Source organism: Xiphophorus maculatus, chromosome 14, assembly GCF_002775205.1.
Source record: "Xiphophorus maculatus strain JP 163 A chromosome 14, X_maculatus-5.0-male, whole genome shotgun sequence".
NCBI lineage: Eukaryota > Metazoa > Chordata > Actinopteri > Cyprinodontiformes > Poeciliidae > Xiphophorus > Xiphophorus maculatus.
Genome location: NC_036456.1, coordinates 24,343,756 through 24,357,102, shown reverse-complemented (window position 1 = coordinate 24,357,102; position 13,347 = coordinate 24,343,756). Strand labels below are relative to the sequence as shown.

General features: G+C 38.4%; 2 protein-coding genes across 2 annotated transcripts; both read right to left on the bottom strand.

Annotated features, from left to right (window-relative positions):
* Positions 1-501: 501 nt before the first annotated feature.
* Positions 502-7,137, bottom strand: LOC111610904. Its single transcript, XM_023345974.1, has 5 exons — positions 7,049-7,137; positions 2,430-2,485; positions 1,955-2,317; positions 971-1,333; positions 502-680 (listed from the first exon to the last, which is right to left on the bottom strand). The coding sequence occupies exons 2-5, from the start codon at positions 2,482-2,484 to the stop codon at positions 502-504; spliced, it is 960 nt and encodes a 319-aa protein (XP_023201742.1). The 5' UTR covers position 2,485; positions 7,049-7,137.
* Positions 6,984-7,902, bottom strand: LOC111610903 (ladderlectin-like; the record flags this gene model as incomplete). The annotated part of the gene is made up of 4 exons (XM_023345973.1): positions 6,984-7,166; positions 7,363-7,469; positions 7,554-7,693; positions 7,777-7,902. Coding segments are annotated over 4 exons (441 nt in total), but the record flags the coding sequence as incomplete, so codon positions are not given.
* Between the last annotated feature and the right edge of the window lie 5,445 nt (positions 7,903-13,347).

The following is a 13,347-nucleotide window of genomic DNA, read 5'->3' as shown; positions in this document are numbered from 1 at the left end:
AAATAATATGGAATATATTATTCTTAGATCATACATACATGTTTTATATTGAAGAATAATAACAGTTTAAATTTCTTCTCACTCAGTTTTGAACAAAGTCAGGAGATAAAATTATTGATTCTTAAGCTGCAAAACTGTTTCTTTGTGCATACATGTTTAATAAATGTGTTCCTGCTTCTTTAAACTGATTTGTTCAAAATACCAAAATTCACTTTCACTGCATCAAGATATCGACTGTAACAGCTGAAGAAACCAATCTTGGGTCAACTGGAGCAGTGATCCCAACCCTGGTCCTCAGAGCCCAAAGTCCTGCAGGCTTTAGGACTTTCCCTGTAGCCACATAAATGATTCAATGATTAAAACTCCTCAGCAGAACCTGATGGCCTGCAGAGGAGCTGATGCAATCATTGCAATCAAGTTGTTAGAGCAAAGTCACATTCAAGTCATGGAGGATGTTGAACTCTGAGGATCAAGGTTGGGATCTCTGAACTAGAACCGTCCTTAACACTCACTGAGTTCAGTGATCTGTTCATCTTCTGTTTCCTCTTCTTTTGTTTTAATAACATAATGATGAAGAATCAAACCAATAATCAGAACGGCTACAATAATCAGAACGGCTACAAAAATCAGTCCAACATGTTTGTTTCTGCTTCCATCTTCTTTTCTTTCCTCCTCGTTTTCTGTAAAACAGAATCAGAGCTGAAGGTCAGAATCCATTTCTCTTCATCTGCTGCTCTCAGACCAGCTGCTTTCTGCAGCAGCTTTAGAAAACAAACATCTGGTCTGACAGGTTCACTGCAGAACCAGAACCACATCTGGCCTTAAAGGGATATTCCCCCTTAGATTAGCCACAGCCCCCACAGAGACTCTAAAGACATTTTCACCTTTAAGAAGATTCACTGATCTGAACATTAAAACACTTTATGCAGCTTCCTTCTTTCACTGGAATATAGAAACCATGAAAACTCACCTGTAGGAGGCGCCACATCCAGGAAGACGATCCAGATGGGGTCAAAGGTCAAAGTGCGTCTCTTCCTGCCAGTTGCTTCTCTCTGGAAAACTCGACACTCGTATTTTCCCGAGTCGCTGGTCGTCACGTTGCTCAGAAGCAAAGACACGTCTCCGTCCTTCATCCGTCTGTCCTGCAGCTCCACCCGGTTCCTAAAAGATGGATGCTGGTTCTCTGGGTCAGGCTGCTCATCTCTGAACAGGAGGACATCTTCTGGTTCCAGGTCCGGTCGGGTCCACTGCACAACCACAGCAGGTTTGATGTTGGGGAGTCGGCATGGCAGAGAGACGCTCTGTCCAGGAACAGCTGAGATGTTTTTATGAACTACAGGACAGAGAAAACAGAACAAAAAGGTCAGAGGTCAAAGTGAACCGGTCCACTTCCACAGCAGCAGGAGAGACCAAGGAGAGACACTGGACTCTGACCTGGACTGGAACAACAGATCTGGGGCCTCATGTTTAAAGGAGTGCACAGTTTTCACACTAAAACGGAGAAATTTAGAAAAGTGCGGCGCACAAAAAGTTCAGATGCATAAAGCCCCATAAACTAAAATGTACCGTTGCTGTGAGTACCAAACCCTGTGAGAGTCAGGAGACTCGGACCGTGGAGATCATGGCCCTGAGAAGCTGTGGTAGTCGTCCTTCATTTACATTTCTAAAATTTATGCACTCAAAGCGCTTCACTGTGGAGGAGGAGCTGTAGCCAAGAGCAGGGAGAAAGGTGTGAGCAGCACATACAAGATGGTGATTCCCAGGTGAATTTGATCTAGAATCACCACTCTATGGTGAGGTCAACTTACTGACCTCTAGTGCTTAGAGATGTGATCAAACATAAGCTTTAATAAAGAGAGGCTAAAGCATTTCACTAAAAAACAGTTTCTATTTATGCTCAACAAAGACCTAAAAAGTTCAAAGTAAAAAATAAAAATCTAACCAAATGACTCACCAGTAACGTTGAGTCGACATCTTCCAGAGTTGAATCCATCTTCAGTTTTCACGTCACACAAATACAGACCAGAGTCTTCAGTCCTCAGTCTGGACACATGGAGTCTGATTCGTCCTTCTCTGAGGACGTCTTTGTCAATCTGGACTCGTCCTGAAAACTGTTCATCCTGAGAATCTGGAATCTCAACACCTTCATGGACCTGATACAGAACCAGTTCTTTATGAGGAGCCACCAAGCTGCAGTAGATGAACAGTTCCCTCCAGGATCCCTGAGTCTTGGTGGTGAAGGTCCACTCCAGAGTGATGCTGTGGTTCTCCTCTGCCTGATAGCTGCTCTGTGTCACATTCACTACAAATGTTGCTGCTGAGGAGACAGAGAGGGAAAGAGAGGAGCAGACACACTGAGAACTGGAACATGGGAGTCTTTCAGCTCCATCTAGAGAGCTTTCTGTCACAAAGACAAGATGGAGACTGACCACAGAGACATGAGCTGAGGATGAGGAGCAGCAGGATCCTGGAGATCATCTTCATCCTGAGAGAGGAAGAGGAGGAGAGGCAGCAGGACATCAGGAACATCATCACTAACAATACAAGGAACAACTGGACTCACACCAGAGAGTGAAATCTGGGAATAGTTTGTTGAGTTTTTTCTAAGTTTTTCACATATTTTTCACACTTTTCAAATAAAATGTGACAATAAAATGTATTTTAAATAACAACATTGCAAACGAACCACAAAGAAAATAAAGCTGAAGCTGTGAAGAGAATCATTCCTCTATAAGGAAATCTGCTGTGCTGCATTTGTGTTTGTGTGATTCTCAGCAAATATCCAGTTGGTCGAAACACAAAGAGACAAAAAGATTTAATCCTAAAGACTAATCTCTAGGATTAAATTTAATATGAATCATTTTACTAAACTAAACTAATGAGACATCTTCATCCTGAGAGAGGAAGAGGAGAGGAGGCAGCAGAACATCAGGAACAACTAAAATATCTGGTCTTTACTCAGACACGTTTTTTTTTTCTGTACTTAGTTTCTATTCGTTTTTCTGCACTGCTGAAAATCTATACTTTTATTTTACAACATATTAACTGTAAACATTATGATGCTCACCTGATCGGCTGTGAATGCACCGCCTGCACTGAGGTCCGCTGCTGCTCCACTCACACTGTCTCAGAACAGCGACCGTCAAAAACTATAGGCGGGTTACTTCACTGACGTCACTGACGTCACTGACCCTTTCCGCCTCTTCCTCAGAAACCCACGTACACCCGGAAATTTAGTTCCCTGTTTTTGCCAGTCGACATCAGTGTTTAGCAGACGGTGCGTCCACATCCGATCATGTGAGCAGCATAAACCTGTTTTATTTAATTTTCGGTCATTTATTGAGACAATCTGCTACATAACAAGACAGAAACTTTAAGGACCAGGAGTTAGAATAACAACCTAGTAAATAAACACAGGAACGTCGTCAGATAAGTTAAATATGAGTGAGTGAATTCTGCAAATTACTAATGTCTGCGTGTCTTCTTTTAACACGCAGACACGCTTCTGTTAGAGGCAGACGCGCGTCCACCTCCGACAGAAACTCTAACAGAGTCTCTGTTAGAGTTTAACTCTGTTAAAGCCCTTTAACAGAGGCAGAATCGCGCCTCAGCCTCCGATGCAGAAGCGCGATTCTGCCAATAACAGAGTCATATTTTTCATTTAGTGAAGTTACTCAAAGGGTGGAGTAGCAAGACATTTTACTCAAATAAAAGTAAATAGCATGATAGAGTAAAACTACATCCAAAGGTATTTTGTCCCCAAAGATTTTTACCCATTTTTGGTGGAATATGTAAAATTTTAGTGGTGACATTTTTCCACCAAATGGGTGAAAAAATGAGGCCAAACATAAACTTTGATTAATTGTTAATTAAAGTCAAGAGCATTTGTCTTCTGCCTGTTTTATGGCTTGATAGGAATCAAGTTATTCAGACACTTAAACCACATTAAGCTATGAATGCTGGGGATGCAGTTCCTATAGTCCACTGGTGAAACTGGAATCCATCAGGTGTCTGTCTGTGGGAAGTCGTGACAGTAGCACCACAGGCAGCACCGATCTGTAGTGGGTTGGTGCGATCCTTATTGTTACAGAAACAGTTTACCCACCATCATCGATAGTCATGCTAACTAGCTGAGCTTTCATATCAAGCATTCCTGTGGTGAACCAGCTGTAACAAAGCAGAGAGAAAGTAGGAGGGTTTGTGCAGCATATACAGAAAGTGATTGTTAGCGCTATAACCTTCCTCATTGCTCTGATTGGTTGTTTCTGACAGAGCAGTGTATTTCTGCAGATCGTAGTAGGACCATAGAGCAGTGGAGCTGGATGTTTTCACAGAGCGTCTCATGTTATGCTGTCAGGACATAGTGATAGTTTTTAGAAATAAGATGTGTTTCTTTTTTTTCAGAAAAAAACATATCTTATATCTCTAAGATGACTTAAGATTAAAATAATTAAATCATAAAAGGATTTAAACCAACTGAAAAGTTTGAATAACTGAATAAAATACATTCATCAACAAATAACAAGAATCTTTGTTAGATAATTTAAAGCAAATTATTTCTGGCTCTAACAACAGTTCTTGTTTTAAGGTCCAGGGGCCTCATGTAGAAATCATGCATGCACGCAAAAAATGTGTGGCGCCATATTTTACACACAAGTCGGCATCTATAAAAATTTACTTTGCATCAAAGTTTGCGTCAATATTTGCACATATCTTCCCTGGCGTGGAAATATGCGGCTGCCACAAAAACTTTTTCTGTGGACAATAAGAGAAACATTTTATCCTTAAACCTTTACACAAGGAGCAGCCAATCAGGTTTGTCACTAGTCCAGGAATAAAGCAATAAACGAACATGACTCAGGACGTCCTAGTACTGCAGAGTGCCTTCTGCAGTACTGGATGGTTCAGTGAACACCTCTGGGACAGGTGCTGGATCTCCTCTCTCTACAGGGTCTCATCATTGTTATCAGGTCCTTCCTAGGTAACATAAATGTGTCCAGAGAAAGAAAAGGTAGAATTTAAAATGGTTTATTACAAAAAGAAGGTTTTACAAACAACCTGTACACCTTAACCCAAATAACACTCAAATATAGAACTAACAAAGCTAAAGCAGGTCAAGTGTAACTTAATTAAATGACCAAAAATAACCAAACATGTTCATTTAAACTCAAAACAACTCAAAAGAAAAAAATAAATACTAAAGAAGTACCAAACCCCTCAAGCACAATCTTCCAGCAGAACAAAGTGGGTCAGCAGAACAAAAGACTTCAAATCTGCCCAAAACAGTCTTCAAAAAGGCTAACAAGCAAGCAAAGTGGTCAGCTCCATAAAAGCTGCCCCACTGGAGGAATGGTTGCAGAGTCTTTTATAGGTGGGCCAATATTGATTGGTACGGTCATCATCTGCTGGTCCAATGTGGTTGCTGCTCCACAGCCAATCAGCAAAGTGTGCTCCCACATCTGAACCTGCATAAGAGAGACTGGACAGCCTCTAGAGACCGGGCCGAATCAGACCCACTGCAGCTGTATCATCTGCAAACTTTGGATCCCTGTCAGAGAAGTGGATGGCTGCACAGTCATGGGTGAACAGTGTAAACAGAACCAGACTGAGCACACAGCCCTGTGGTGTGCCTGCACTGAGAACCAGGGTGGAGAACCATTATCACCACCTGAGAATGGTTGGTGGGAAAGTCCCGGATCCAAACGCACATTGATGTTGAAAGTCCCATGTACGTCTGACATATAAAGAAAAAGGGACTCACTACAACAACTAGATAAAAAGGTCAAAGAGTATCACATTTCACAGGTCAGGAAAAAGTTTTAATTTAGAGAAAAGGGAGCGGGAAGTAGGCTAGTTATGCTAGCTTGACTTTGACAACCTTAACATGTAGATGTGCTGAGGAATTTGGTGTATCCGGTTCTGTTAAAAACAAAGGCAACTCTCTGACAGTTCATCAGTAGTGCAGGTGTTTAAATTGGCTAATCAACCACTGCTGTGTTCAGATAGCCACTTATTAATAATCGTAAATAAAACATCAAGCCTGAAAATGTAATACTCCATGTATGGGAATAGTTTGCACGTTTCTTGGTGTTGATTTCTGACACACTAGTGAAGCTATTGTCGGTCAGTTGCTATGACAATGGGTCTGTATCTAGCATAGCCAATAGATGAACAAGAAAAAGAATATGAGTCTTTTTGAGTTGTTCTTCAACTGTTGGTCTGCGTCATTTTTCCCTTTGCTGTGGCGCACTGCACTAATTTAATAATACCCACATTTCCCTGTTAAAGTTTTTTAACAGAGTCTTTATACTGCAGCAGCGCAGCTATGGATGGCACGTCAAAGAATCGTCTTTCTGCCATCCAGCTTTGGGCACATCTGCAAAAGTTGATAATAATATTCATCGTGTCTGTAGGCAAACTGATGCTTTTATCAATTCAGTCAGTACTTTGAGGACATTCATGATCTTGATATTGCCCTAAATGAAAATGAGTTTGATACCCATGTTATAAGATGATTTTATCTTTTTCATTTGGGCTTTCTGGGCTTCCATACAAAGGTAAAATAGTACAACATGCTGGGGTTCTATTGACCCAGAAAACCTGATCAGGTTATTCATTTGTTCACGAGATATTGACAAGTTTGACTTAATAATTCCTGATTCAACTAAAGAAAGTTGAACATTATTAATAATCTCATTAATAATATTGTAATTTTTGATAATTACATAAGCCAACTATTGATAGAAATTCTGATTCTCAAGAAACAGAAAATGTTTCAGAAAACAAAACAAAACACAAAGACAGAATAAACCGTAAAAGTTTTATTTTGCTTGGCCAAAGAATAGTAGAAAGTTTTGCATAGATGATTCTTTCTTATGACTCATTCAGTCTGATCTTATTACAGAGAGACAATCCAGTTGCTGTTTGCTTGTCGCTTCATTCTCTAGGTTGCATTAAAGAGAGAAATTATAGGAAGTAAAGAAGCAGAAATATCTCTGGGTTTTCTGAAGGTTAAAAAGGCAGGAAAACAGAAACAAAAAGCACTGACCCTCCACTGGTTCTGTTTTAAATCTGGCCTCTTTGGGAACCTCACAGTTTTCAGGGTTTCTTGGCGCAGACAGAAGGCAGATTGTGATTAGACCCCAGGTCATCCCAGCACTTTGCACCTAGGAACAAGAAAAGAAATCACACATCACATCATAAAAACCCTTTTGCCACAAGAAAAATAATATAAGCTCCTTCTGTAAATTCAGTAAATGTTTATGCAGGTCAACTAAAAAGTTCACATGCACAGTAAATTAGTTTTACCCATGAGTCATCTTACCAACCGATAAAACAGAGTGGGTTGATATTTTCTTATACCTGAATAGTTTATCTGTAAACAGCGCTGGTTGCCTCCATCATTATTATTCTGTCCAGAACACCAGTGTGTGTAGTCGAAACGGCTTCCATCGCTCCACAACCAAATACTCTCCTGGAAGACAACATACAGCAGATGACACATTTTATTCAATGTTTCACAAAATACACAACAAATAAAATGTACTGGTAACAATACCTCCTGTGCATTAGTGCCTCCAATCCATGCTTGTTTGGCCCCGTGACCTGCTGCAGTTACTATAATCTGAATCTGATTGTACTCGTTCAAGTCCTGAACTGATGCAAGGTTTGCCCCCATGGACAGACAGTTTCTCTACAGACACAAAAGTTAGAAGTAGCTGGATTTCTTCAGCAAAGAACAAAAGAAATTAAGAGCACAATGTTATTGGAAATCACCTCGGCTCTTGCCCAAGTCATGCTTTTTTGAACATATTGAAAGCAGCGACTATTGATCAGAGTCCAGCCAGAAGGACAAGAAAGAGATCTCTGGAGCAAGTCAGCTTGTTCTGATGGCAAACAAATTCAGATCAAGAGGTGCATGTGGAATTACTCTTATTTTGTCAACATAATACTGTATACTCTCTCACATATATATATATATATATATATCCAAGGCTATATATATATATATCCAGTCAGTTATATAGCTGACTGGATAGCATCAGTATATCATCCGAGAGGGCGGGGGTTCGAATCCAGTCTGGGTCCTTAGGCAAGATCCTTCAAGCTACTGCCTACCTCATACCATGAGAGATACTAAGATGCTCAGTCGTCGCCCGGCCAAACAAGGTCTGCATCAGGTGTTGGGGAACCTTGACAAATGGGCTACTGGAACATGGGTGAGAGATGAAAATGTGGATCTGTTGGAATGCTTCTACTCAAGTAACCCTAATCAGAGAGGTTACATGCAAAGACTGGTGAAGGAATGGTTACTTACTTCGACAAGATTGACGAGATACAACACAAATGCTACGGCAAATTAAGTTTTTGATTAAGTGATTAAGTTTTTTTTCTTCATTTCTTTCAGTTTTTTTGAAGATTTTGATTTTGCGTTAAAGTGTAAAGTTATAAATGTGTAAATTTATAGCGTAATTTTTTTTTTAAAGATGATAATAATAATAAAGATGAAAATAATGTCTGTGTTTTTTATGTGGGTTTTGTTTGCGATTTAAACAAAATGTAAAAGTAATTCAAAACGAGACTAAAGAGCAACGTAAATCGTCCAAAGAAGGTCAAACATACAGGGAAATAAGCCTCCATGTTTTGTTAAGTTGGCTTGACGTCGACGTGAATGACGTCATCAACGTTATAAAAAAGAAAAGCCGCTCACGTACGTTGCAGTTGGTCAGTTGAAGTCGGAGGACGAGAAGAGGACTTTTTATTGCTCGAGAACTGTAAGTACTTTGGCTTTCGGCATCTTTGGGGGTTTTTTAAAATTAGGTTTTATCATTTATAACGAGACTTAAATACGTTTTTGGTTTAATTTCACCGTAAAAAGTTAAACCTCCGCGAAAGCTGACCGTAATGTGCAGAGGTGGGGACTCGAGTCACATGACTTGGACTCGAGTCGTTAAAATCACGACTTGAGACTTGACTTGAAAAAATGCTCAAAGACTCGGACTTGACTTTGACTTTCATGCCATTGACTTGGGACTTGACTCGACTTGAAGCTGTTTACTTGAAAAGACTTGATATTTTTTACTCAAAGTCTTAAAATTTAAAACACATTATTTATAAAGTGGCGTCATTAATTAATGTCACTCATTCCGTATCAATATGCGCAGACCGTCACTATGGTTTTCCTCTCTCCTTATGTATGTATGTGTACGTAGCTGCAGCACAACCAATCAAATTAACAGGATTTGGACGTTTAAAAAAACGCGGCAAAGCTACAGAGCTCAGGGAACGAAATACGAAATATCCGCTCGAATATGCTTCCGCGAGTAATTTCTTTTGGCTACGTAGGTTATGAACTTTCGACTAAAAAACGAACTGCAACTTGTAAAACATGCAAGAAGAGAATATCGGATGGAGATGCCACGACGTCCAACTTTGTCCGGCATTTGAAGCTTCACAAAGATCGGTAGGTGGCGCTTTTCTTTTGCTGTAAGATAGCTGACTTTAGCTAACTTCGTGTTAGCATGTGTACTCCGGGTTAAATTGGTGATGATTTACCATAAATCCGGTCCTTCAAATGCCTCCACAAATAATGTGCACCGTGTTAGCTCAGGAAGCCGGTGGATAGTGAGCGGGGCTCCGGAACAGAAAGCAGATTCTGGACCTGAACACAGGGAACAGAGTCTCTCTGTCCCATCATGATGATGAGCCGGGTCTAGTATCATCTAAGGATGGTTGGTGTATTTGAAGACATCTATACGTTGGGAAATTATATTGACAATATATTGTTTTTGGCAGGTCAGAGAAAAGAGGAAAAAACTGCTGTTATGGTTCTTTGTATTGTGCTGTGGAAATGTCAGCATTTTCGTCTTTTTTTATTGAATATCAAGTTTAACAGAACTGGGCAATAAAGTGGTCCAATTTAAAAATGTTTTTTATACTTTGTGTTCAGCTACACATGTTCTATCATTTGAGATAAATACATATTTTAAAACGAACAAATGGTCTATTATTGGAATTTTATGTATAATTGCAAATTATAAAAAAAATATAAAATAAAAACGACTCGAAATGACTTGAAATTAAAGGTTCCTGACTTGACTCGACTTTTGCCTGTCTTTACTTGAGACTTGACTCGGACTTGAGGACAAAGACTTGAGACTTGGACACACAGTGACTTGGTCACACCTCTGGTAATGTGACCGCTAAACTAGTAGAACTACGATGTTTTTTTCCTTTTTACTGAAGAAGTAATACATATGTCGAGATCATTTCGTTTTTTAACTTGTCTAATTTTGTCTTGTCACAGTTCAGGTTTTATTGAGTGTCGTCATTCAAACAGCTGTTTGAAGAAACTCCGTCAACATGAATTCAGTGAACTTCCTTAAAGAGTTTAGAAAATTCACACATTAAAGGAAGGTTTAGTTGATGTTGGAACAAAGTTTTAGCAGCAATATTAGTACAATTCTTCATGTTTCTGTTCAAGTTTGTTTCGCTCTTTTCTTATTACATAACATATCTTTATATTAATAACAACGCTATAAACTCTGTAGAGGTTTTGACTAAAAGCTGAATTTCTCGCCATGTGTTGATTTTCGTAATACGGGCCTATTTTACGTGACTGCGCTGCTTTTTTCATGAAGATTTCGGTGCAAAGGTCATTTCAGCTTTTAATTATTAAATATTTACTATGTATATATGCATATTTTCTTCTCTATGCGTCATGTTTGCAGAGAAACGTCCGTTTCTGTGTAATAGCGATTATTACAGAAACACCCAGTTAACAAAGATGTTTAGTTTCTGTTTGATCAAACAAGTTTTTGACACTTTTATACTAATTACCAGCTTCTCGTTTGTTTTCTGCATGAGTTTTTAAACTAAAACTAAACTTTAAGCTAAACTAATTAAGCATCTGCAGATCAGATCAGTCTAAGTGAAACATTTTATAATCCTCCATTTTGTGCTTCATCTGGACGCCATATTGAAATGACTACACCTCTATAATTATCATGTGATCAGAGTGAATAGTAACTTGTTACATTAACTTGAGTAACTTTTTAGAACAAATGTACTTTTAGGAGTTTTTATTACTTCACCATCATTTTTACTTGAGTAATTTTATTCTGAAATGTTTCTAACTTGAGTAAAATCTCTGGATTTTCTACCCACTGAATGAAAACCAAACATGTTTTAACCAAGAATTCAAACACAGACACACACCTGCAGTTTTTGTTAAAGTTTCATAAGTTTTTTATGGAAAGAAACTGATTTATATATATATATATATATTACCTAATTTTGTTATTTTATTGTTACTTATATAAATTATTGTCATTTTTGTCCTTAAAATACCAAAAGTTCCACAAAACTTTATATTTTGGTCTGTCTGATGATGTAATTTTAAAATATTAAATGATTGATAATTTGATCAGTTTCTCAGTACTTGAGTTGAGTTTTTACCAAATACTATTTTACTTTTTCTTGAGTAAAAATATGTTGAAGTAGTGCTACTGCTACTTGAGTACAATTTTCGGTTCTCTGCATGTGATGACTTGGAGAAATAATGTCTATAATTAATGTGTTTTATTATTTCTAACAGAGCATCAATGCTGAACTGGACCACCTCGTCTCTCCTGCTGGTTCTGATTCTGTGTTCTGCTGCTCTGGGTGAGAATCTGAATTTATCTGAAAATATGACTGAATGTTTTAAACTGAACTTTAACTCAGAGCATGAAGGACGTCTTAGGTTTCCTTAGGAATAATTACACTCTAAGTTAGCAGATCTGATATCACTGGATCTATTTCCTGTCAGTTTTTTGATCAGAACTTTTCATCTGAGCCGTGAAATAAAATTTTACCTGAAGCTTCATGAGAAAATGTTTTAAATCGTCCATCAGCGTCTGAAACATCAAATCCTGGATATTTAAGGTTTAATTTTAAGATGAACCCAAACCCAGCTAAACATGCAGGACAGCCGTCCACTGGGGACAGGAACTGGACACATCACTGCTGCTCATCCTGCTGCAGGCAGAGAATTAAACTTCCTCTGGTTGATTTAATCTTCAAATAACTAATTCCATTTTTCAGACAAAAAAAAAAACTTTTAGGAGTTTTACTGCACTGTAGTTTTTACTTGAGTAATATTATTATGAACTATTGCTGCTCTTGAGTAAAACCTCTGGATACTCTAGCAAATAAAAACAACTTTAATGAATAAAGAAGTAAAAAGTTATTATAATTATTTGAGACACGTCCTTTTTAAACGAATTAGTTAACAGCCAATCAGAAGGCATCGTGTAATAAATTTAACTTATAATTCCATATTTTTATCTTCTTCAAATAGCAGAATAAGAACTAAAGCAACAACAGTAATTTTTTATATGAAGTTTCAATTATCTATATGTTTCCTAAAGGAAGTAAAAAGCCTCAGCAGCCCAACCCCTCCCAGTGTGAGGCACGGTGGTGGAGGTGTGATGATGTGTCAGATTAACAGAACTACTTCATCACAGACCTGAAGTTGGCCCCCCACCTTCTTCAAATCAGAAAAAATTGGTGTCAAACGTTTGTGCTGGTTTGTGCAGCAACATTTTTAGTTTGTGCTGCTATCACTTTAAAGATGTAAAGAAATGTTTCTAGAGGTCATCAAAGGTCAATGAATATCAGTTTTTGCTGCACAAACGTAGCCGAGTTGATTGACACCAATTTTGTTTGATTTTATGAAGGTGGGGAGGCTGGTTGACCTTGGATGACCTCTAGAAACATTTCTTTATATCTTTAAAATGATAGCAGCAGAAATGAAAATTTTTGCTGCACAAACGTAGCACAAACTTTTGACACCAATTCTGTCTGATTTGAAGACGGTTTGGGTACCAACTTCACTCAGGTCAGCCACCGCAGTACTCAGAACAACTGGGGCCTCATATATAAATAAACCATATGTAAGCACAAGTCAGCATGTATAAAAAGGAAGGTGGCGTGAAAGTTTGCATAAATATTTTCCTATTCAGAATATTGTCTTTAAAATTTATTACTTTTATTTTTTGTGAAGTGGCCTTATGTGCCTTGACAGCACCTATTAAATAAAATATATAATTATCAGTATTATAAATACTTATATAGCTACAAGCAAGGACTGTTGTCACGGTTACTGGGACACATGGTGACAGCCTTCTGGGCATTTATACTAATCTATATATGTATTTATGGGTGGCAACAGGGCGGAGCAGTAGCTGCGCTCTATTTTCCGCAAATTGGGATTTATAAACAAAAGGTCCGCAGGAATGTGCGTCCATATGGCTTTATACACCAGAATTATTTTGTGCGCTGCACTTTTCTAAATTTGTCCGCAAA

What these genes read in the sequence shown, in the direction of transcription:
- LOC111610904 (XM_023345974.1), bottom strand. Translation starts at nt 2,484, where the DNA reads ATGAAGATGATCTCCAGGATCCTGCTGCTCCTCATCCTCAGCTCATGT. An exon ending in ATGTCGACTCAACGTTACTG is followed by an intron (nt 1,334 to 1,954) that starts GTGAGTCATTTG and finishes TCTGTCCTGTAG; the next exon opens with TTCATAAAAACATCTCAGCT. An exon ending in GGATGTGGCGCCTCCTACAG is followed by an intron (nt 681 to 970) that starts GTGAGTTTTCAT and finishes TCTGTTTTACAG; the next exon opens with AAAACGAGGAGGAAAGAAAA.